General features: G+C 35.7%; 1 protein-coding gene across 4 annotated transcripts in view; it reads right to left on the reverse strand.

Annotated features, from left to right (window-relative positions):
- Positions 1-6,870: 6,870 nt before the first annotated feature.
- Positions 6,871-23,892, reverse strand: part of VIRMA (vir like m6A methyltransferase associated) — a 65,562-nt gene continuing 48,540 nt past the window's right edge. For 3 of the 4 annotated variants that reach the window (XM_064267904.1, XM_003408393.4, XM_023545871.2), the window contains 8 exons: positions 22,773-22,905; positions 14,906-15,058; positions 14,293-14,453; positions 13,330-13,426; positions 12,172-12,338; positions 11,197-11,528; positions 9,908-10,051; positions 6,871-9,255 (listed from right to left, as the gene is read on the reverse strand). In XM_064267904.1, coding sequence (XP_064123974.1) covers positions 9,101-9,255; positions 9,908-10,051; positions 11,197-11,528; positions 12,172-12,338; positions 13,330-13,426; positions 14,293-14,453; positions 14,906-15,058; positions 22,773-22,905 — 1,342 coding nt within the window. In that variant the 3' untranslated portion in view covers positions 6,871-9,100. The remainder of the gene's footprint in view (positions 9,256-9,907; positions 10,052-11,196; positions 11,529-12,171; positions 12,339-13,329; positions 13,427-14,292; positions 14,454-14,905; positions 15,059-22,772; positions 22,906-23,892) is intronic. The other variant, XM_010588406.3, reaches the window with a different exon arrangement.

The raw sequence follows: 23,892 nt of genomic DNA on the forward strand, positions 1-23,892 counted from the left end.
AATGCCACTCAAGTTAAAAACAGAAACAAAAAACTTCAATTACTCCCTATGGCTTAGTACAGCAAAAAAGACCTTTCATAACTTGGCCCCAATCTCCAAGGACACCTTCCCTCTACCCCTAATCCTTCATCTGACACTAGCCAAAGTAGATCTCCATGCTGATAGTCGCCCTACCAAATGTTCCATAATATAGGAGTGTGAGGCGGTGACAATAAATGTTATCCCCTTGAATACCTAAAATTTTGGTTTTTAAAAATATCACCACATGCTCTCAAGTATCTTGGGAATTCTGCTTAGACAGAAGCTGGACTAACCTCACTTAGAGTCTACGTTCACAGGACCTAAGTAGTGTTCCCAAACTAAATATCTCCCTAAAAAAACACACCTAAATTATCTGGTATAGTGACAAATTGGTATAATTCTATCTCTGTAACTTACAGATTTTTCTCAAGGAGGCACTAATTTCTATGACTTCAGAAATAACTTAGCTAGGAAGTTTATCGTATTAAGTAGACTTCCCCCCACTCCTAGGTAGTACCTGTTGCTTTGAGTCGATTCCTACTCATAGTGACCCTGTAGAACAGAGTAGAACTGCCCCACAGGGTTTCCGAAGAGCGGCTGGTGGATTCGAACAGCTGACCATTTGGTTAGCAGCCAAGCTCTTAACCACTGTGCAGCAGGGCTCCTTCCCAGGTAGTAGAGGCTTTTATTTAAAATAATAATACTCTATGTAAAAAAAAAGTCAAAGACATTATCTTATTAAATCCCCAAAACTAGTGAGGTAGATATAACAAATATAAAGATTAGCAACAGAGAGATTCAGTGATTTAAACTTGTACAGCAAATAAATGTTAAAGCTCAAACCCAGGCTTTTTGGCTCCAAAAAACTTCTCTATTGTGTCACGTCCTATTGCAAATTTATCTGGTAAATTTTACCTTCCCAATGAAAATAAATTTTTGTGGCAATACAGCTTCAATTTCTTTGAAAAAGAAGAAAACCAAACTCGTTGCCAAGGAGTTGATTCCAACTCAAAGCAACCCTATACACTATCAAATTCTTCAGGGTGGAACCCTCCAGCCACATTTGGCCCTGCACATGTGTTTAGTTTGGCCCACACAATGTTTTCAATTTTTTAACTTGAATTAATTTCCAATATTTAAAACCGATTACATTTTAATCCAGATTTTTAGCTTCTCTTTTTAAAAAGTCAGCAGATGCATCAGCACTGGACCCACCGCATCCTTCCAATGTTATCAGCTGAAGCTGAAGAGCAGAGTTGTTTCCTTTTAACACTCTAGGCAGGCATGCTTCAGGGCCACTGGGTACAGATATGAGTTCTTCTCCCTGGTTCTGAGGCCAAAGTGTCAAATGCCATCTATCCTCCAGTTTTCACTGCTTTTTCTTTATCTGGCCCTCTTCACTCTATTGCCTTTTTTGGCCGCTGCTAGTACTTGATTTTGCACCCTTGTTATGGATTGAATTGTTTTGTGTCCCCCCGAATGACATGTTGAAGTCCTAACCTTTGCTCCTGTGAATATAACCTTGTTTTCCTTTGCAGATGTTATCAGGGAAATTGACATCATACTGGAGTCAGGTGGGTCATAATCCTGTATGACTGACATTTTATGAAAATAGGACAGACACAGAAAAATACATACACAAGGGGAAGACAGCTTGTGAGGATCCATCTATAAGCTGAGGAACGCCAGAAAGTGCCCAGGGGTATAGAAGCTGAAAGAGACAAAGAAGAATCTTCTTCTAGAGCTCACAGAGAGGATAGCCTTGCTCCCGCCCAGATTTTGGACTTCTAGCCTCCAGGACTGTGAGAAAATAAATTTCTGTTCTTTAAAGCCACACACTTTGTGGTTATTTTGTTACCGTAGTCCTAGGAAACTAGGACAGCCCGTCTTCTCTAGACTACAGGGTTTTTGGGATTCTTATAAAATCGTGTACACTACTTCCTAATAGTACATGAATCTAAAAACAAAAATCACATATATGTTTTTTCTCAACTAAACTAGTCTTTATACAAAAACAATTCCAAAAAAGATGTTATTTATGGCCTGACATATAATTGTAATTTCAAGGCTTTTTTTTTTTTAATTCAGCAACTTTTTAAATACAGTTACCTTAAAAATCCCACAATCAAATCAGTTTCAAATGTAGTGGTTGGATTATTCAAGAACTCTGAGTGTTCATATTCATATACGTAGGATCTCACTAACTTTGCTTTTAGGAACCTTCTTTACATGATTGTTTCCTCCATTAGATTATGAGCTTCTGGAGGGCAGGAAATATATCTTACTCACCCTTATATTCCCCAAGTTGTATTAGGGTATATGGAACACAGTAGGTGCTCAGGAGAAATATTCTACATTCTCAATCTGTAGGTTTTCATAATTACTTTCACCCGGAGCAATAAAACTAATGTAACTGGACCTGCTACTGCTTTACACACACAGATTACTGACAGCAACACTGTTTTTAAATGAACCATAACGGTATTTCAGAGCATTTCTTTCTTCTTAGTCTTAGGAAATAAATCACTCTATCAACTCCTTGTGCTATAGGTTAAATAGAACATATTTTGCTCTCAAAGATATTCTGCACGTTTTCCACTAGTTTTTAAGTATCACTCAAAACTTTTCCTGAGATGTTTTGTATGAGACAAAGTAGTTTTGCAAATAACATGTATACTTATTTCTACCAAAGCACATTTGAAGTACTTATTTTTAAAGGCATATGCAGATCTACATGTATAGAGACAACTCTCCCCCAATATCTATCTGGATCATTTCTGAAATAACTAAAACAGAGTGTCAAGTACTTGGAAATCCATTTCCATATAGTTTTGTCTCTAAAACCACTGAACTTAAAAATCACCTACTTAACCTCTCCAAAGAGAAAAGGAGAGGTAAAGAATTCAGAGCTAGACAAGCTGGCTTTAAATCCTGGTTCTACCACTTTTGAGTCAAGCTCCTCAGCCTTTTCCTTCTGCAAAATTAAGGTATTATTTTCTTTACTGAATTGCTATAAAGACTGAGTTATAAATGATGTAAGAACAGGTCAGTGTGTTGGTTTCCCTCCCTTCTCTTTTATCTAAGACTCTTAGTCACTCAGGACATTTTCAATTTGTCTGGCATTAATTAGCTTCTACGCTACTTATTTTACAGCTGCTAACCAAAAGGATTAAGAGGCAGTTATTCGAACAGAACAAGGAGATACTGGATGGTTTAAAGTCAGGAAAGGTGTGCCTCAAGGTTGTGTCATTTCACCATACCTATTCAATCTGTATGCTGAGCAAATAATCCGAGAAGCTGAACTACGTGAAGAAGAACAGGGCATCAGGTTTGGAGGACGACTCAGTAACCTGCAATATGCAGATGACACAGCCTTGCTCACTGAAAGTGAAGAGGACTTGAAGCACTTACTGATGAAGATCAAAGACCACAGCCTCCAGTATGGATTACACCTCAACATAAAGAAAACAAAAATTCTCACAACTGGACCAATAAGCAGCATTATGATAAAAGGAGAAAAGATTGAAGATTTCATTTACTTGGATCCACAATCAACACCCATGGAAGCAGCAGTCAAGAAATCAAAAGACACGTTGCTTTGAGCGAATCGGCTGCGAAAGACCTCTTTAAAGTGTTGAAAAGCGAAGATGTCATCTTGAGGACTAAGGTGCACCTGACCCAAGCAATGGTGTTTTTAATCACCTCATATGCATGCAAAAGCTGAACAATTAATAAGGAAGACAGACGAATTGACGTCTCTGAATTGTGGCGTTGGTGAAGAATATTTAATATATCATGGGCTGCCAAAAGAATGAACAAATCTGTCTTGGAAGAAGTACAACCAGAATGCTCCTTAAAAGCAAGGATGGTGAGACTCCGTGTCACATACTATGGACATGTTATCGGGGGGACCAGTCCCTGGAGAAGGACATCATGCTTAGTAAAGGGTCAGCAAAAAAAGAGGAAGGCCCTCAAGGAGATACGCTGACACAGTGGCTGCCACAATGGGCTCAAGAATAGCAACAATTGTGAGGACCGGGTCGTGTTTCGTTCTTTTGTGCACCGGGTCGCTATGAATCAGAACCAACTTGATGACAACTAACAACAACCAAAGGGTCAGTAGTTCGAATCCACCAGACACTCTTTGGAAACTATGGGGCTGTTCTACTCTGTCCTAAAGGGTTGCTATGAGTCAGAATCAACTTGACGGCAACAGGTTTCTGTTTTGTTTTGTTTTGACACTACTTATTACCTTAAAAAAAAAAAAAAGCTGGCCAGAATTACTGGGTTTTAACCAGGGCTTCCAACTGGTTCATTCTGGTTCGAACCCCTGATGAAAATTTGCATTTCTAACAAGTGCCCAGAAACCCTGGTGGCGTAGTGGTTAAGTGCCACAGCTGTTAACCAAGAGTTTGGCAGTTGAGATCTGCCAGGCGCTCCTTGGAAACTCTACGGGGCAGTTCTACTCTGTCCTATAGGGTCGCTATGAGTCGGAATCCACTGGATGGCAGTGGGTTTGGTTTTTTTGGAACAAGCGCCCGGGGATTGCTAAGACTGCTGGTTAGGAACCAATTCTGAGAGCCACTAGTAGAGAAGTGGTTCTCAAAATTTATTATAGGTAACAATCACCTGGGGATCCGGTTAAAATGTAGATTCTAATTCAGTATATCTGGGGGGAAATGCAGATTCTCAGCAGGAGATTGAACTGGGACCAGGTGGAAGCCCTGGTTTTAACCTGAAAAGATTTAATCACACAACAGAAACAGCTGTTGGATATTTCCCAAAGATTATATTCACATTAAAGCCTAAAAAAAAAAAAAATCAATTATATATCTCAATATAGATACATATTTTTACTACTTAAAAAAAATTACTTAAGAAACATTAACCATTTTTACATGTACTTGCCAGGCGTTAAGGATGAACTCCAAGTTCTATCTAAACCTAATGTAAAAAATGTATCTTATTTTTTTAATTTTCCTTTAGATGTAAGTTTAGAGTGAATTAGTTTCTCATTCAATGATTTATATAGGAATTGTTTTGTGACATTGGTTGCAATCCCCCGTAATTTGTCAGCACTCTACCCTTCTCCACTCTGAGTTCCTCATTTCCATTTGTCCTGTTTTCCTTTCCCTTCCTATCTTCGCTTTTGGGCAGGTGTTGCCCATATGGTCTCATTTACACAATTGAGCTAAGAAGCATGTTCCTCACATGTGTTATTGTCTTATAAAAGACCTGTGTAATTATTGGCTGAAGGGTGAAGTTGTGATGTGACTTCAGTTCTAAGTTAAAAGGGTGTCTGGAGGCCATGGTCTCAGAGTTCCTCCACTCTCTGTCAAACCAGTAATTCTGGTCTTCTTTTGTGAATTTGAATTTTGTTCTACATTTTTCTCCCACTCTGTCCGGACCCTGTATTATGATTTTTGTCAGAGCTGTTGGTGGTGGTAGCCAGGCACCATCTAGTTGTTCTGGGCTCAGGCTGGTGGAGGCTGTGTTACTTGTGGTCCATTAGTCCTTTGGACTAACATTTCCCTTGTATTTTTTGTTTTCTTCATTCTCCTTTGCTTCAGCTGGTGTGGAACCAGTAGTCACATTTTAGACGGCCACTGACAAGCTTTTAAGATCCCAGACGCTACTCACCAAAGTCAAATGTAGAACATTTTTAAAACTATGTTATCCTAATTGACCCAGATGTCTCCTGAGACCCAGCAACTCAGTCCCTCAGGGTATTTGAATGTGTCTATGACATTTCTAAGACTTTGTCTTGGTCGTGTTGTGCTGACTTCCCCTATGTGTACTGTCTTCCCTTCACCAAAGTTACCACTTATCTACTATCTAATGATTTCTCCTCCCCACCCCATCCCTCCCTCATAACCATCAAAGATGGTTTCTTTCTGTGTGTAAGCCTTGAGTTTTTGTAATAGTGGTCTCATACAGTATTTGGCCTTTCATGATTGACTTTTGTGATTGACTCAACATAACGCCCTACAGATTCAACCATATTATGAGATGTTTCAGATTCATCATTGTTCTTTATTGTTGCATGGTATTCCATTGTGTGTGTGTACCACAATTTGTTCATCCATTCACCTGTTGATGGGCACTTAGGTTGTTTCCATCTTTTTGCTATTGTGAATAATGCTGCAATGAACATGGGTGTGCATATGTCTATTTGTGTGATGGCTGTTATTTCTCTAGGATATAGTCCTAGGAATGGGATTGCTGGATCATATGTTATTTCTATTTCTAGCTTTTTAAGGAGGTGCCATCATCTTCCATAGTGGTTGTACTATTTTACATTTCCACCAGCAGTGTGTAAGAATTCCAATCTCCCCATAACCTTTCCAACATTTTTTTGATCTCTGCCAGTAATGTCGGGATGAGATGGTATCTCATTGTAGTTTTAATTTGCATTTCTCTAATGGCTAATGATCACGAGCATTTCATGTCTGTTAGCCACCTGTTTTCTTTGGTGAAATGTCTGTTCATATCTTTTGCCCATTTTTAATTGGGTTGTCTTTTTGTTGTTGAGGAGTTGGATTTTCCTAAAGATTTTAGAGATTAGACCTTTGTCAAGTATGTCATAGCAAAAAATTTTTTCCTGGTCTGTAGGCTCTCTTTTTACTGTTGGTAAAGTCTTTCGATGAGCGTGTTTAATTTTTAGGAGCTTCCAGTTACCTAGTTTATCTTCTGGTGCTTGTGCATTGCTAGTTATGGTTTGTATCCTATTTCTGCTGTATAGTAGGGCCCCTAGCATTGTCCCTATTTTTTCTTCCATGATTTTTATAGTTTTAGGTTTTATATGTAGGTCTTTGACTCATTTTGAATTAGTTTTTGTGTATGGTGTGAGGTATGGGTTTTTTTTTTTTTTTTTTACTAACGGTCATCCAGTTTTGCCAACACCATTTGTTAAAGAGACTGTGTTTTCCCCATTTAATGGACTCTGGGCCTTTGTCAAAGGTCAGCTGACCATAGTTGGATTTATACCTGGGTTCTCTATTCTGTTTCATTGGTCTGTGTCTGTCATACCAGCACCAAGCTGTTTTTCCTACTGTGACTGTACAGTAGGTTCCAATATCAGGTAGTGTGAGGCCTTCTACTTTGTTCTTCTTCTTCAATAATGCATTATTTACTGGGGACCTCTTTCCCTTCCATATAAGTTAATGATGAGTTTTTACATCTTGTTAAAGAACGCTGTTGGTATTTAGATCGGGATTGCATTATATCTGTAGATACCTTTGAGCAGAACTGATGTTTTTAAAATGCTCAGTCTTCCTATCCATGAGCATGGTATGTTTTTCTATTTATGTAGGTCTCTTTTGGTTTCTTGCAGTAGTGTTTTGTAGTTTTCTTTGTACAAGTCTTTTACATCCCTGGTTAGATTTATTCCTAAGTATTTTATCTTCTTGGGGGCTACTATAAATGGTATTGATTGGTGATTTCCTCTTCAATGTTCTCTTTGTTGGTATAGAGGAATCCAACTGATTTTTGTATGTTGGTCTTGTATCCTGCTACTCTACTGAATCTATTAGTTCCAGTGGTTTTCTTGTGGAGTCTTTTGGGTTCTCTAGGTATGGTATCATATCATCTGCAAATAGGGATAGTTTTACTTCTTCTTACCAATTTGTGTGCCCTTTATTTCTTTTTCTTGCCTTACTGCTCTAGCTAGGACTTCCAGCACAATGTTAAAAAGCAGTGGTGATAAAGGGCATCCTTGTCTTATTTCTGAAAAACATATCTTTGAGGAAGACCCTACTAGCTTTCAAGATTGAAAGGGGTTTATCTTGGGTTTTGCAAGGCCAGCAGTTATAAAAATATTTCCATTTACCTTTCACTTAAACATCAAAAGCTTTAGCCAACTTAGTCAATTTTTATCCAGGGGAAAAGAACTGAGGTTTTCTTTAAGGTGTTTTCCTAAAAACAAACTTCCTATTTACTCACAAATAGTTCCTCAAAATAGACTGATAAAGGGGCAGAATGAGACTCATACATTGCATTTTTGCTTATGATAACTCTGTATTTTATGCCAATTATACAGGCTCAGTGTGTTAAAATGCCCTTTATGGAGAACACAGCTATTTTGACAGTTAGTAGCTTTACTTCTACATAGAGAAGTCTAGATTTTATTAGATGTTTCTGATTCCTAAAACAACAGCATTAGGATATGCCTCATTTTAGGCTTTAATTAAATAGTATAAGTAGATCTAAATCTGTGACACAAAGTAAATAAATATTTCTAACTTAAAGGAGAAAAGTGTCATGTTTCTTTCAGTATAGTCATTGTTCCCTAACTGTGCACCAGGGCAGTCCAGTAAATTCACATGGGTGCCACAGGATATTTTTAAGGGAAACATGGAAACATCTGTTGGACATCATCAAACTACTAGCTCAAGGTAGTTCATATTTTCAATATTAAACAGCATTATATTCCTTTCCATGACAGCTTATCTTTGCAAAGCTGGGTTTCTGTACAAAAATCAAGGTGTAACAGGAAATGAGACTGACAGTTTCCAATGTTGATTCCAAGGTTTGAGACGTTATGAAGTGTCCACAATTACCAGCGGTTATGTAAGAAGGAAATACAAATTTAATTGTTCTTTTAATTTATGTGTATTACTTTTCCAACTGGCTAAGCTGTTAAGACATAAATTCTTATTGTTTGGATGAAACTGCTTATTAAACAGAAGTATTAGATATATCTTTTGGCCTAGGTGTGCAGTGTAAAAATTACTGAGACCCTAAAGGGCTCCATAAGCCGAGAAACTTTGGGAACCTCTGTGGTATAATCAAGAAATACACTAAAACAAAGATCATTTAGTTTTTCACTTCCTACCTAAGGAATTTCTTAAATAAGTAATCATACAAGAAGGGGAAAAAATATATACAAACATACGTAAAAAGTCTGGATTTTTATTGAAATCTTGTATTAGGTATCAAACAAAATCTGCTTTCTTTAGATAAAAATATTCTCTCAAATGTCTTCAGATAACTGCTAAGTCTAAATTGGTCCTTCGATGTCTTTATTTTTAATGTCCTTGTGAAATGTTCATATACATTTAGGATGTTCCCAAAAGAATTTTTATCGTGTAAAGGACCGTACGTGACGACCTCTACCACTGCCTCCACTAACAAACTTTCCTCTTGAGCCTCCACTGCCGCTATTTGCACTTGCCCAGGAAGGTCCAAGTCCCCCACGACCTCTGGAAGCACGGTCACGAGGACTTGGGCGATATCCTATAAAAGAAAGAATATAGTCTTTAGTTTCAACTTCTCTTCCTTTCCCACAAAATGAATACTGATCTATGACACTGAGCTCAAACCAAGACAGGAATTACTCCTGGCTCCTTTAAAACCCATACGCAAACTGTGAATCTACTGAAGACCATTAACGTGTACACTATAAATAAGTAAATTATATCACACGTGAGAATTATATCTCAATAAAGCTGTCATTTTTTTTTAAAAGTGCATTTAAAACCAAAAAATATCTCTACCAGCAGAATTTTGGACTAGATATAGTACTGTTTTAAAAAAGGTTATGTGCTTACATATGCAAGACAATACTATAAACAAAAATAGAATATACTGTGCAAAGATACCTATGTTATTAAAATATTTTGGTAAAAAATGTACCTTACAGATTTATTGAAATATAAAAATACAACACCAGGAAACTGTTTAGACTCTACAAATAGTTCAGCATCTGAAATTTTATTACTTGTACAGAAAATGCAGGCATTCATTCTCAGATACACAATTGACTTTAGAGTCATAAGTCTATATTCCAGAATATGCTCTCCAAGGATGTAAGTATGACATTCAACGATTTGAAAAGGAGGAATTTGCCTCCCTTCTCTCCACAATAACGAGGACAGAGGATATATACCTGTAGAACTAAGTGGTCTTAATGGTGGAAGAGGACCCCTGTTAAAATTGCTCTGGCCTCCACGACTATCATTGTAAGTTCCTCGAGGAGTATTCTGAGCACTCCAACTGGAGCCTCGTGTCCCCTCTCGACGACTGTAGTTTCCTAAACACAAACAAGACAATCAAATTCTACTTTTATCACAAACTTAACTGGATTAAGGACAAATGGACAGTTTGTTTTTTTTTTTCAATCTTCAGAGTAAAAACTATGAAATTCTATAAATATAATGTAGTCTAGAGAGGCAGCATCACACAGTGGTTAAAAGCAGAGGCTCTGGAACTAGACGACCAAGACTCAAATGCTGTTCTATCACTTCTATTTATGTGCCCTGGCAAGGTGACTCACAGTTTTCTGTAAAGTAAAGATACTAAGAGAAGCTACTTCATGGGGTTGATGCTAGGTATTATACATAAAGCGTTTATAATAGTTCCTGAAACACTTATGTAAGTGTTCCCTATTAACATCAACTCTTAAATTCTCTTTTACTTTCACCCTCCTAACTAAGCAAGTATTCAGACATGTCATTGATCTACTAGTGAAGTAAAATTTCTACAAGTATATTCAGACAGTTTTAAAAATCTTTAAACCATTTAAAACATTAAATGTTACATTAGGAAGCAAGTAGATAAGAGAATCAGTGATGAACTACATGGAACAATCCTAAGGAAACTGTCGATAAGTACACTTACTATGAAAATAATGTATGGCTATTTCTCAGAAAGTAAACACAAATCTCAATTTAAAAAGGAAAAGAATTAGAATTTCTTTTAAACTCATCTATAAAAGAGCAATTTACCAAAGGTTAACTTAAAAAAACGTTTTTTTCTATCAAATAGAGTACTCTGCAAAGAGTACCACTGGCCTGTTAGATATTGTTGTTAGGTGCCACTGGGTGGGTTCCTACTCACAGTGACCCTATGTACAACAGAAGGAAACACTACCTGGTCCTGTACCATCCTCACAATCATTGCTATATTTCAGCCCACTGTTGCAGCCACTGTATCCATCTTATTGAGGGTCTTCCTCTTTTTCACTGACCCTCTACTTTACCAAGCATGATGTCTTTCTCCAGGGACTGGTCCTTCCAGATAACATGACCAAAGTACATGAGACAAGTCTTACCATCCTCGCTTCTAAGGAATCTACCACTGTCTAAAGGCAGGTTAATTGTAATAACAGAAAAATATTTCATCTGAATCAATTCCATCTAATATTCTAACCGACTGGAAAACACATACAGGTAGTACCTTTTGAAGCAGGTGGTGTGAAAAATCTATTCTGACTGTGAAAAGCACCACGTCCTCCTCGATTGCCCGAAAATCCACCACGAGAAGAAATCTTCTGTGATACTTTGAGTGGCCGTTTTGGTGGCGGTATTCCATCTTGAGGGACCACTTCTTTACTTTCGGCTGCAACAAAGTCATCCACATGCATAGATGGTGGTCTACTTGTGTTCTGTTTCCTCTGACGAAAAATATCGTGGGGTCGTATACCCTGTCCAAATCCTCCCCTGCCTCTTCCTCTTGGTGGTGGCACGACATGGGCTCTTTTGGCAGGTTCAATGTATTCAGATTTTCCACTATTGAAACAGAAACATGCTCTATGAAAAATTTTTTTCATATTTCCCGTGAAAATACACAATCTTTGCAATATTGAAAACTACATTTCAATTTTTCTTATTCCAGTTCTCAATATGGAAAACCTGGTGGCATAGTGGTTAACTGCTACGGCTACTAACCAAACGGTCACCAGTTCAAATCCGCCAGGCGCTCCTTGGAAACTCTATGGGGCAGTTCTACTCTATCCTATAGGGTCGCTATGATTCGGAATCAACTCGACAGCACTGGGTTAGTTCTCAATATAACTTTGGAAATCTCAATATAACTTCCTGGAAAAAGACAACAAGCTAATAATGATACTCGTACTTTATTGTTATGACTAATAACTTTAAAAAATAATCCATTTTATCTCTTGTTCAAACTTTCCAAAAGTAGTACATACGGTAGTAGAACATGTTCTTCATAAAGTAAAACAACATTAACAAATGTACTAAGTATGTCCTGGCCAAATTATTATCTTTTCAAACAAATCTAAAAAAAATTCATGATTCAAGTGCCAATTTCTGTCAACTTCTTTTTTTGTTTGTTTAATAGTCATGTGTCTACCTTAAAATATAATAGTTTACATGACCACAATCAAGTTCTTTGGTGGAATAAATTTACCTTGAAGTTATAAAGGTTTCATGCTTGTGCTTCCCAAGTTTGAATCCTTTGGTAGTCTTGGTTCTCCCTGGAGACGATGGTTCTGACAAAAATGAACGCTCTAATTCTGAGTGTAAGTCAAAATCACTACAGCACTTTTCAGAGAGCTCAATTAAGTCAACCTTTACCTGCAGTCATAAAATTGAAACAAAATGAAAAATACATCTTAAGTAACTATTAATGTAATATTTGATTACACAGAGTCTTATTATATATAATTTATAATAATAAATATATTAGAGGTCTGTTTCTTTCATCTTTTCAGAAAGCATATCGTTAGTTGGTTTAATAAAAAAGGGCAAAAACACACTTTGAGTTTAGCTTTTTTTTTTTTCTTAAGGACCGCATTCCTTCTCAAGGAAAGACTATTAATGGAGATACTTGCTGCCTGACAGGAAATTCAGAACTTCTCTTTAAAGATTAACACTACAATATCTCCAGAACTTTTCCAGCGGAATCGGAAAATAACCCACTCTGAAAAGCCCTGTATTGCCAAGGTTTCTGTTATAAAAGGATTTTGTGACACAAATCCCAAAGGGGCTGTTAATAGGGTTACCAACCTAAGTTTAATTACATAGAAATCAAAATGAAGTTTACTTTGGTTTTATTCAAATTTACCAAATCTAAGAGATCTAAATTTTCTCTGAATCATTTAAAACCACAATCATCATCTCAAGATATTTGTGATCCAATTTACAGTTAAATATACCTCATATGTAAAGCAAATCACTCTTTTAGTTTTATTGACTATCATGGACACTAGCATTTTTTGGACCAGGAAATATCCTAATGTCTTCTTTGATCAAAAGAGGCAGTATATGGTACAATACCAGTGGTTAAAATGATCTTCCCTGCCAATATAAGAAAACAAAGTGCTTTAGCGTACTTATGCAAAAACGTAATTTTCCCCAAAAGGTCTCATTCTCAAATATATAGATCATTATCAAGAAAAAAGCAAAACAAGCTGAGAAGCTTGGACAACTGGCATAAAGTGGGCAACTGGCATAAAAATAATGCAGAACTGGTCCCCAGATGAAATTTTCACAACTATATAAAATTTTAGTATTAACAGTATATAAAGAAACTAATCATCAATATTCTTTTCTGAACTATTTATACCAAATCCAGATCCGTATCAATCTCTTCAGCCTGGAATGGAGTGAACCACATAGATTTCAACTGATCATCCATGACATCGGCTAGCACATATGCAGTCCTAGAATAGAGAAAAGTACTTGGTGAAAAAATTCCAGAATTAAACATTTTAGTTTATCTTCTAAGAAAAATCTATGGAAAGTACAATTAAAACTGTTATTCTCTGATGTATTAGGAAAATTAGCACTTGAAAAGACTCCTTCAAAAGTTATCCAAGATTTAAGTATCCTTAAAAACCAATAACTTGGAAACTTTTTTTAAAATTTTTATTGTGCTTTAAGTGAAAGTTTACAAATCAAGTTAGTCACTCATACAAAAATTTATACACACCTTGCTATATACTCCTAATTGCTCTCCTCCTAATGAAACAGTACACTCCTTTTCTAGTCTATTGGGCCAGCTTCTGACCCCCTCTGCCCTCCCATCTCCCCTCCAGACAGGAGATGCCAACATAGTCTCAAGTGTCTACTTGATCCAAGAACCTCACTCTTCACTTGGGAACTATTTTCGATGTGATAAATTCTGACCTTTAGTAAATAAAATGGAGCCCTGGTTTTATTTTGAAAAGCCAACTTTACAGAAACTGCCCCTATTTAATTTTTCTAAATTTATAGAATAATTCTATCATACTGAACAATTATTATCGCTACAGTCCTCCAAACATTCAGAGGTATATATCTTCTAGACCAAGGACTGGCAAACTATTCCCTGTACTATCAACCTGTTTTTGTATAGCCTGTGAGCTAGGAACAGTTTGTTTATTTTAAAAGTTTTTAAAAAAAACAGAACAAGATAACAGAAGAATATGCAGAGAATGTATATGGATGGCAAAGCTTAGAATTTTTGCTACCTGCCTCTTGGCTGATCTTCTTTCTTAGCAACTATACAAACAACATCTACTCAACCACAAAACATTGCTTGTTTTACCTATTGTTAAACAGATTCTGGAGAGATTCTGGAGCTGAAAGTACTGGTTCTACATCCTGGTCACTGAGCGGTAAAGGATCACCTGATGATTCCAGCATCTGCTTAAGTCCGACTATATTGTCCAACAAAGAATCCAGATTGTCGTCATCTTTTGAATGTTCCTAGGTACAAGCAAAAGCAGAATAAGAAGGTGCAAGTAAAATTTAAACATTTATGTCCATAGTCTACTGACTCTTTAGCAGAAAAGACTGTATTATTTCACTACTAAGAAATACGAAGCACCATCAAAAAACTATCAACATTAATACAAAGTAAAATAAAGCAAACACCAACAACGCATATCATTTTATTTCTAAAGAATGGCAGTAGGAGACACCCTGCATCCAAAGGATAAACAATTAAAAAAATACTGCTTTCATTTACTTCTTAAGATTCATAACAGCAGTAGAATTTTGCTCCAAATTATTAAATTCGAGAAGTTATTTGGAACAATATAAACACCCAACTGAGGGTTCACTAGTTTAAAAGGTCACTATGAAAAACTTGTACTAGTCAAAGTGAGGAGAAAATATGTCTTGGGGATGTGTTGCTTTAATTTTGTTTTTGTTTTTACCAAAACAAGCTTCTCTAGTTCAAGGAACAAATTTTCTGGACTTTCTTCTTTGCTTTGTAGAAGCTGTTTTAACTCTGCAGCATTAATACTCATTGTCCGTGATGGATGAGCTCCCTCTACTTCCATGAGACCACTATCATCTCCACAACATCCCTGTAAATGTCACACACAAGTTAAATTTGAGAGCAGAGAAATTTGCAAAGATGCTTCCAACTTATTCAAATATATAAGCCATTTGCTGCAATCTTCCCCTCAATGTTTTGCTCTTACATCACTACAAATGGCTAGTTTCAAGCAGGATTTAGTTAGCTCAAAGTAGAAATAACTTTTCTTTGAGTAACACAAAATAAAGAGGTAAACAAACATATTCAATTTACTCGCACCAAGATTTCTCAACAAAAATATCCAATGGCAAAATACACTAGCACTTGCGGGGTATGTAACATACTGATTTATGCTCAATAGTTAATAAAATCTGCTATAATAAAGAACTGACAGAACCTGAAATTATCCTTCTGGAGATACGGCAAACAACTAAAGAAAATAGTAACTACCCATATTTAAGACTATATTCTGTCATGTAGAAAATTTAGTATTTTCTGCTTTAAAATGTATTCTATACAATAAAATGAATTTTGGAGTGATCATAGTTCAATACTAGAAAATCCATCCAGCAAAAACAAATCTTGGTTCATGACACTAAAACGATACATATTCTCAGACATGGAAGAACACTTATAGTAGAGAACCATGCATCCACCTAATAGTTTCAAATCTTTAGAACACCGCCCTGTGTTTAAATGACTCAAAATGAGTATGGCCTCTCAGGAGTCTGCATCCACCTACTCAGATGCAGGACTATTTGAAGTGAGCATTTACAATTAAAAATGTGTTTGGAGCTCATATTATTTGTTCTATAATTGGTCAAATGTTAATGAAAGTAGGATTAAAATTATTCTTAACAGTTACCCCCTCCAACTGATAAATACTGTGCCATAAGCACACTGGCACACAGGAAAAGGGCATAAAGTTTTAATGAGAAATTCAATAAACCATTAAGTCTGCAAGGGTTCTATTTGCTCTGTTTGGGCAAGCGGGTAGGCTGGTGTATAGTCTAGCCTATGCTTTATCCAAAAAAAAAAAAAAGGTACATGAGTTAAAAATAATCAGAATGCACTCACAGGGACAGATAGCAAACAGTCCTTTTTAAAGACTGTGTCTCCTAAACGTTAATGACATTTGTAAATTAACAGATTAAATATATTTTATAGAAATAAGAATATTAGCCAGACTACAAACTACCAAGACATCTATCTGGTTTCTTTTCTCCCAGTTTCACAGTTATTTACAGCACTTTCACCAAGAGATAGGAAGGTTCAAGATATGGTTGAATCAGATAATATTACAATGATTATTTTTAATAGAGAAAACAGAACAAAGTAATCAAGTTAAAGGGAAATAGGGTGCCAGTGGAGGGAACTGAAGGCTGCTAAATATTGTTGTCAATACAGATTTAAAAAAAAGATTATTGAGGGCTAAGATAAAAAGTATGGACTAATAAAAACATTCAGAATGATCTAAAACTTTCAACTCTCCATACTATCTTTCTTTTCCATTATTATGAATAACAGAAACCATTTTGAACAAAAAATCTCTTTTGATAAAATAAAAAAAAAACTTGCTTTTTATTAAGATCAAATTTAGAATATTTTGAAGTTTTCTGTATATGCACTACTATGGTGGCTAGTAACAAAGAATTTTTTAAAACTGTAATCTACAAAGTTGTTTCAGGAAAACGAAAATTCTACCAAATTTGTGTGGTATCTTTTCAAATTTCCTTATTCATTTGTCAAACACTTCAGGTATTAAGCTGTACAAGGCATCATGCAAGTACTCCGGAAAAAGACGTTACGACGTGGTCTCTCCGGCCTGACAGGGAACACAATAGAGTCCCTTATGGAGCAGAAGAAATGTGTGGTGCAGAGCTCAAATTCACTTAAAAAGACCAGACTTAACGGTCTGACTGAGACTAGAGGAACCCCAGAACACATGGTCCCAGACTCTGTTAACCCAGAACTAAAACCATTCCCAAAGCCAACTCTTCAGACAGATTAGACTGGACTATAAAACATAAAATAATACTTGTGAAGAGTGTGTGTCTTAGTTCAAGTAGGTACACGAGACTAAATGGGCAGCTCCTGTCTGGAGGCGCGATGAGAAGACAGAAAGGGCTAGGAGCTGGGAATGGGCATGGGAAACCCAGGGTGGAAAGGAGGTGTGTGCTGTCACATTGTGCGGATTGCAACTAGGGTCATACAATAATATGTGTAAAATTTTTGTATGGGAAATTAACTTGAGCTGTAAACTTTCACCTAAAGCACAATTAAAAAAAGACATGGTCTCTGACCTAAATCACCTTACATGCAGAAAGGTGGGAAATGGTAAATAGATGTATAAATGATATAGAAAACATAAACCTAAGTAATATGATGTGAAGAGTACATAAGGAAAAGTAATCCCAAAGGCTTCACAAATTGAGATGCATGAAATACAGGCACTGACAGATTATAGTCTGACCAAAGAAGAGGCCAAACTAAGAAAAGCATGGCCAAGAAAAGGTAAAGTTAAAATAGGTAAGATTTATTGAAAATAATGTAATATAAAACATTTTCTAAGGGAGAAAAAAAGTAGCTTTTTGGCCAGACAGTGAATAGTCTTGACTGTCAGGCTAAAAAGTCCAGAATTTATCCTACAGATAACAAAAGTTTTTGTAGGGTAAAGGGACATGATCTGATGTCTGCTCTATTCAGACAGTATTAATTCAAGCAGAATTACTTAGAAAGTATCAGAAAAGTAAATGCTTGGAAGGAAACTGGAAAGAAGGCTGCTACAATACTCTCCAAGAGACTATCAGTAAAGAGAAAATAATTATAAAAAACAACCAAATAGAAATTCTGGAGTGTAGAAGTACAATACTTGAAACAGACAACTCTAGTACTAGAGGGGCCCAAGAGCAGATCTGAACTAGCAGAAGAATCAGTGAACTTGAATTGAGATTATCTACTTTAAGGAAAAGAAAGGAAAAAGACTAAAGAAACACAAGCATAGGCTCAGAGACCTGTGGGACACCGTCAAGAGTACCAAAGTAAACATAATGAGAATCCCAAAAGAAGAGGAAAGTGAGAAATGGCCAGAAAGAACATCTGAAGAAATAATGGTTAAAAAGTTTCCATTAATCTATACGTCCAAGAGACTCAACAAACTTTGAGTGAGATAAAGTCACAGAGATTCATACTTAAAAATACGTCATGGTCAAACTGTCAAAAAATAAAGACAAAGAGAATCTTGAAAGAAGCAAGAGAGAAGCAACTTATATAAAAGAGACCTCCAACAAAATTAACAGAAGACAGCAAGAAAACATATTCAAAGTACTGAGAGAAGAAGACTATTAACTCAGAATTCTATATCAGGTAAAACTGTCCTTCAAAAAATGAAAGAGAAATTAAGATATTTTCAAATAAAGAAAAACTGACAGAGTTAATCACTAGCAGATCTGCTCTACATAAAATATCAAAGGGGATCCTGCAGGCTGAAAGGACACTAGATAATAACTTGAATTCACGTGAAGGAATAGAGAGCAACAGTAAAGGTTAACTACATAGGTAAATATAAGAGCATAAATATATATTTTTTATAACTCTATCCGATTTAAAAGACAACTCCATATGGCGTAATTATACAACTATGTTAATGGGCTAATAATGTATAAAGATCTCAGTTGTATGGAAATAACAGTATAAAAGAAGGGGAAGAGGACAAAGTTATGTCGTAGCAAAGTTTTTGTATATTAACGAAATTAAGCTGGCATTAACCTGAACTAAATTGTATTATCCTAAGGTGTTAATTTTAGTCCCCAGGGCTGCCACTAAGAAAACTAAAACTAGATATATAGTTAAAAAAAAAAAAAAAAACAAGGAAATTAAAACAGTAGAAAACATCTACTTAACACAAAAGAAATATAATGTAGCAAGAGAGGAACAAAAAACACATAAGATATATAGAAAACAGCAAAATGAGGGACATAAACCCTACCGTATCAATAATTAAATGTAAATGGACTAAATGTTTAATCAAAAAGGAGAGACTGGCAGAATGGATTAAAAAAACATGATCCAACTATATGCTGTCTACAAGACACACTTGACACTGGAAGACATGACAGGTTGAAAGTATTAGGAAAAAGAAAAAAACAACAATGTAAACAGTAATGAAACGAGCGCTGGAGTGGCTACACTAATAAATCAGACAAAATAAACTTTAAGACAAAAATTGTTACTAAAGACAGAGAAGGACACTGATAATGACAAAAGGGTCAATCCATCAGGAAGCTATAACAATTATAAACATATATGCACCTGACAACAGAGCCCCAAGATATGAAGCAAAAATTGACAAAACTGAAGGGAAAAACAGGCAATTCAATATTAATAGTTCATAGATTAATAACTCACTTTCAATAATGGATAGAACTAGCAGAAAATCCACAAAAACAAAAAGACTTGAAAACACTATAAACCAACTGGAACTAATAGATATCTACAGGACATTCCATCAAACAGCAACAGAACACACATTCTTCTCTAATACACATGAACTATTCTTCAGAAAAGACCATATGCTATGCCAGAATACAAGCCTCAATATATTTAAAAGGACTGAAATTATACAAAATATGTTCTTCAGCCACAATGGAATCAAGTTAGAAATCAATAACGTAAGGAAATTCGGGAAATGCATAAGTATGTAAAAATTAAACACATATCTAAACACCAGTGAGTTAAAGATGTCACAAGTGAAATTACAAAACACTTCTAGAGGAATGAAAACAAACACACAGCATGCTAAAACTCGAGGGGTGCGGCTAAAGGAGTGCTTAGAAGCAAATTTACAAGATGTAAATGCCTACATTGAAAAAGATCTCAAATCAGTAATCTGATCTTTTACCCTAAGATACTAGAAAAAGAAGAGCAAGCTAAACCCAAAGCAGGCAGAAGAAGGAAATTATTAATAAAGATTAATAATCATAATGGGAAATAAATGAAACAGGGAACAGAAAAACAACAGAAGAAATCAAAGAAACCAGAAGTTGGTCATTTGAAAGATCAACAAAAATGACTAAACTTTAGCAAGACTGACCAAGGGAAAAAAGAGAGAGAGAAGACTCAAATTATTAAAAGCAAGAATGAAAACAGAGTCATTGCTACTGACTTTACAGAAATAAAAAAGACTTTAAGACAATATTATGAATACAGCTGTATGCCAACAAGTTAAATAACATAGATAAATGTACAGGAACAAATTCCTGAAAAGACACAAGCTACCAAAACCAACTTCAGAAGAAAGAGAAAATCTGCACAGACTTACACCAAATAAACAGGTGGGATTAGTACTGAAAAAAACTCCCCAAAACAAAGTCCAGACCCAGAAGGCTTCACTTGTGATTTTTACTAAGTGTTTTAAAAAGAATTAACACCAATTCTTCACAAACTCTTCCCCAACTCCAAAAATAAATAAATGAGGAGGAAATACTTCCCAATTCAGGGTACGATCCCTGATACCAAAATCAGACAAATATATCATAAGAAAACCACAGACCAATATCCTTTATGAATATAGATATAAAAATTCTCAACAAAATAAATCAAACTGAATCCAGGTACATATAAAAAGGATTATATACCATGACCAAGTGGTTACGCAACTCTGTGGATATACGAAAAACCACTGAATTGTACAGAATAAAAGTGTAAATTGTACTGTATGTGAATTAAAAAAAATTACTCTGCAAAAGGGACCAATCTAAGGCAATGGTGGTGAAAATACAAAAGAGGGAATGAAGTACAAAATGTTTTGTAAATAAAATGACAAGAATGAGCAGTTGCTGAAGATGAGAAAAAACAGGGAAAGTCAACTACTATTTCATGACAGCCATATTGGAAGTCAGGGAGATCAACGGTACGAAAACAGGGTTCATAAAAGATGAATCAAGTTTAGGAGAAAGATAATGAATTTAATTTTCAATGTTCAAAGATTCTATATATTAGTCCCTTGACAAAACTGACTGACACAGTGGCTGCAACAATGGCCTCAAACATAACGATTTTAAGGATGGTGCAGGACCAGACAGTGTTTCATTCTGTTGTACACAGGGTCGAAATGAATCAGAACCAACTCGATGGCACCTAACAACAACAATATACATTAGCCACAAGCAAGGGGAGGGTATAGATAGGAGAGGGGAAAGGAGCTGGGAAAATATTAGAAGGGATAGGATCATAGGTAGAAATGAAGTGGCGCAGGGGTACTTTGCTTCTGATTAAGAAAGAAAGAACAGATGAGAAGAACAGGACAAAAATCTGAAAGGAACAGAAAGAATTTAGTCATTGAACAGAATGGCCTTGATCTTCTCAATGTAAAAGGTAAGAAGAAGAAATTCATTAATGAGGGATGAATAAAAGCATTAATTACTGAGGGTCCAGCAATTCCTGGATAACACGAATAAACAATGGTTAGTGGTTTTTGATCAAGAACTGTTAACTAATGACAGGTATAAGACAATCTGTCAAACTGATTTGTTAACAACATGCCACTTAGGATCTGGTAAAGCTAGTAAGTATTCTTCCATCAAATCCAACTTTCAAATGTCTTCAGGACAGCAACAGTCATACTTTTAAATATGCCATCTTTCAAAATCAAAGTATCTGGTAAACTGACTTTAATAAACTAGATATGGCACAAAACAAACAATATTTTTCCAATAAAATTGGCATGACAATAAACACAAACAGAACAGTCAGCCGAGGAGGGCTTACTAAATATTCTCAATGTAAATTACATAGGTAAGAGAGAAACCCACTAAACAAATTTATTTTATTTTTCTCACCAAATGATCCCATACTATATTAATTGTGGTAACACTGTATTAAACAGGTCCTCTATAACTGTTCTCAAATAGAAATCTTAATTATGAGCTCAATTTCTTAAACTGCTGTTGACAGAATACTGATCCATAGGATATTAACAGCTGTGCACATACACACAAAAGGTATTTTGTCGGCAACACACTAGGGCAAGGTTGGGTTAGATTGCAACAAAACAAGTTTCTATTTACTCCAGACTTTCTTAGAGCTTTCAATATACTAATGTGCGTGGTCAGGCTCCATTAGGGAAAGCATTTCCAAACTTATCTGACCACAAGTACTGTTTTAAAAGCAGGCCTGTTAATGGCTTTTGGAATTATGTCCACAATATACTATGATTTCAGAAAACACTAATGAGAGAAGTTCTTAATCAGATTTTAACAATAAGGTTTTAGAGCTGAGGAAATACTCTTCAATTGATATCTATGGTGGATCCAAAATACTCTAGTATAATAACTTTACTGTCACTCCGAAATCACATCGGAAACACAATCAGCAAATGCTCAACTAAGTGACACTACATAAATATTTGATTAAGAGACTAACAAAACTTGACTATTCTGAGTTACCCTTATGAAGTAATTTAATGCCAGGAATTATTTGAAAAAATGAAGGCACTATAGGTAGTATCTCTCTGTATTTAAATTTCAAACTCATAGGGTATTCACAAACTAATGATGACTAATACACTAAAGAGTATAAAAATTTCTCTCTTACACAGCTATCTTTTTTTCTTTATAAATTGAAAACCCATATTTACTATGAAGGTAAGAGTACAGAAAAAACCACTAGTCTAAGTCCCAACATATCTCTGAACCAAAGTGATTTTTTAACCTATCATAAAAGCTTATAAATTTAAGAAACGCCAAATACATATAAACACTTACCATCGTGTCAGAGTTTAGAATTTGTCTCATAAACTCCAAGAACGAAGATGCAAGTTCTCCTGTGTCCTTACTAAATGTGCTGACCACTCGTTTCAGTAAACTATGCAGAGCGCTACTGTTTTTCCTTAAAGAACTGTAATTAAATAGGAGATAGCGCCTTAACATGAGTGTATAAAACTAGTATGAGTAATGAATTATCTCAGTTCAGACAGAATAAAATTTAGTCTACTATTTCAAACAATACAAAAAATATTTTAAATTTTAAAAGTACTTCACTGTACATGTGTACACAAACCCATTATAAAGCAGTAACTACAGTTAACACTTCCTTCTAAAGCTAAGCCTCAAGCTCTTGAAGAAAAAAGCTTCCCTCAAATAATAAAGGTATAAAATAGTACAAGAAACTTGAAGGTCCCCTACTTTCAAACTTTTTGTAATCTAAGGATGTCTTTAACATGAGCAGGTTACAGCTCTCTCAGAAGTCTGCCTAGAAAGCCTAGCTTATATAATAAGTATAAAGAATGACTATTTTTATCTGCTTCTGTAATCTGACAGAAGGGTATAGGGCAGGGGGCCGCAAACTTTTTCTATAAACACCCAGATAGTAAATATCTTATGTTTTACGAGCCATATGGTCTCAGTAACAGCTACTCAACTCTGTTTTGATAGTGGGAAAAGGGCCAAAAGATAATATGTAAACAAATGTGTTCCAATAAAAGTTTGCAAAAATTGGCAGGCACAGGCTGGATTTGGCCTACGCACCATAGTTCGCCAACACCTAATATAGAGAAACTTCAGCATAACAGGCAATCATGATATCTATCTAAAACTATGACAATATATAAACCAAAAGAAAACCCACTGGCACTGGGTTGATTCCGACTCATGGCAACCCCAAGTACTACAGAGCAGAACTGCTCCATAGGGTTTTCTTGGTTGTAATCTTTACAGAAGCACATCGCCAGGCTGCTGTGTTGCTGGGTGGGTTCAAACCACCAATCTTTAGGTTAGTAGTCAAGCGCAAACCATTTGCACCACCCAGGGACCTATAATAACATATGTTGTTATTGTTAGCTGCCTTTGAGTCAATTCCAACTCATGATGATCCCATGGGCACAGA

This window comes from Loxodonta africana, chromosome 14, assembly GCF_030014295.1.
Source record: "Loxodonta africana isolate mLoxAfr1 chromosome 14, mLoxAfr1.hap2, whole genome shotgun sequence".
Classification (NCBI taxonomy): Eukaryota; Metazoa; Chordata; class Mammalia; order Proboscidea; family Elephantidae; genus Loxodonta; species Loxodonta africana.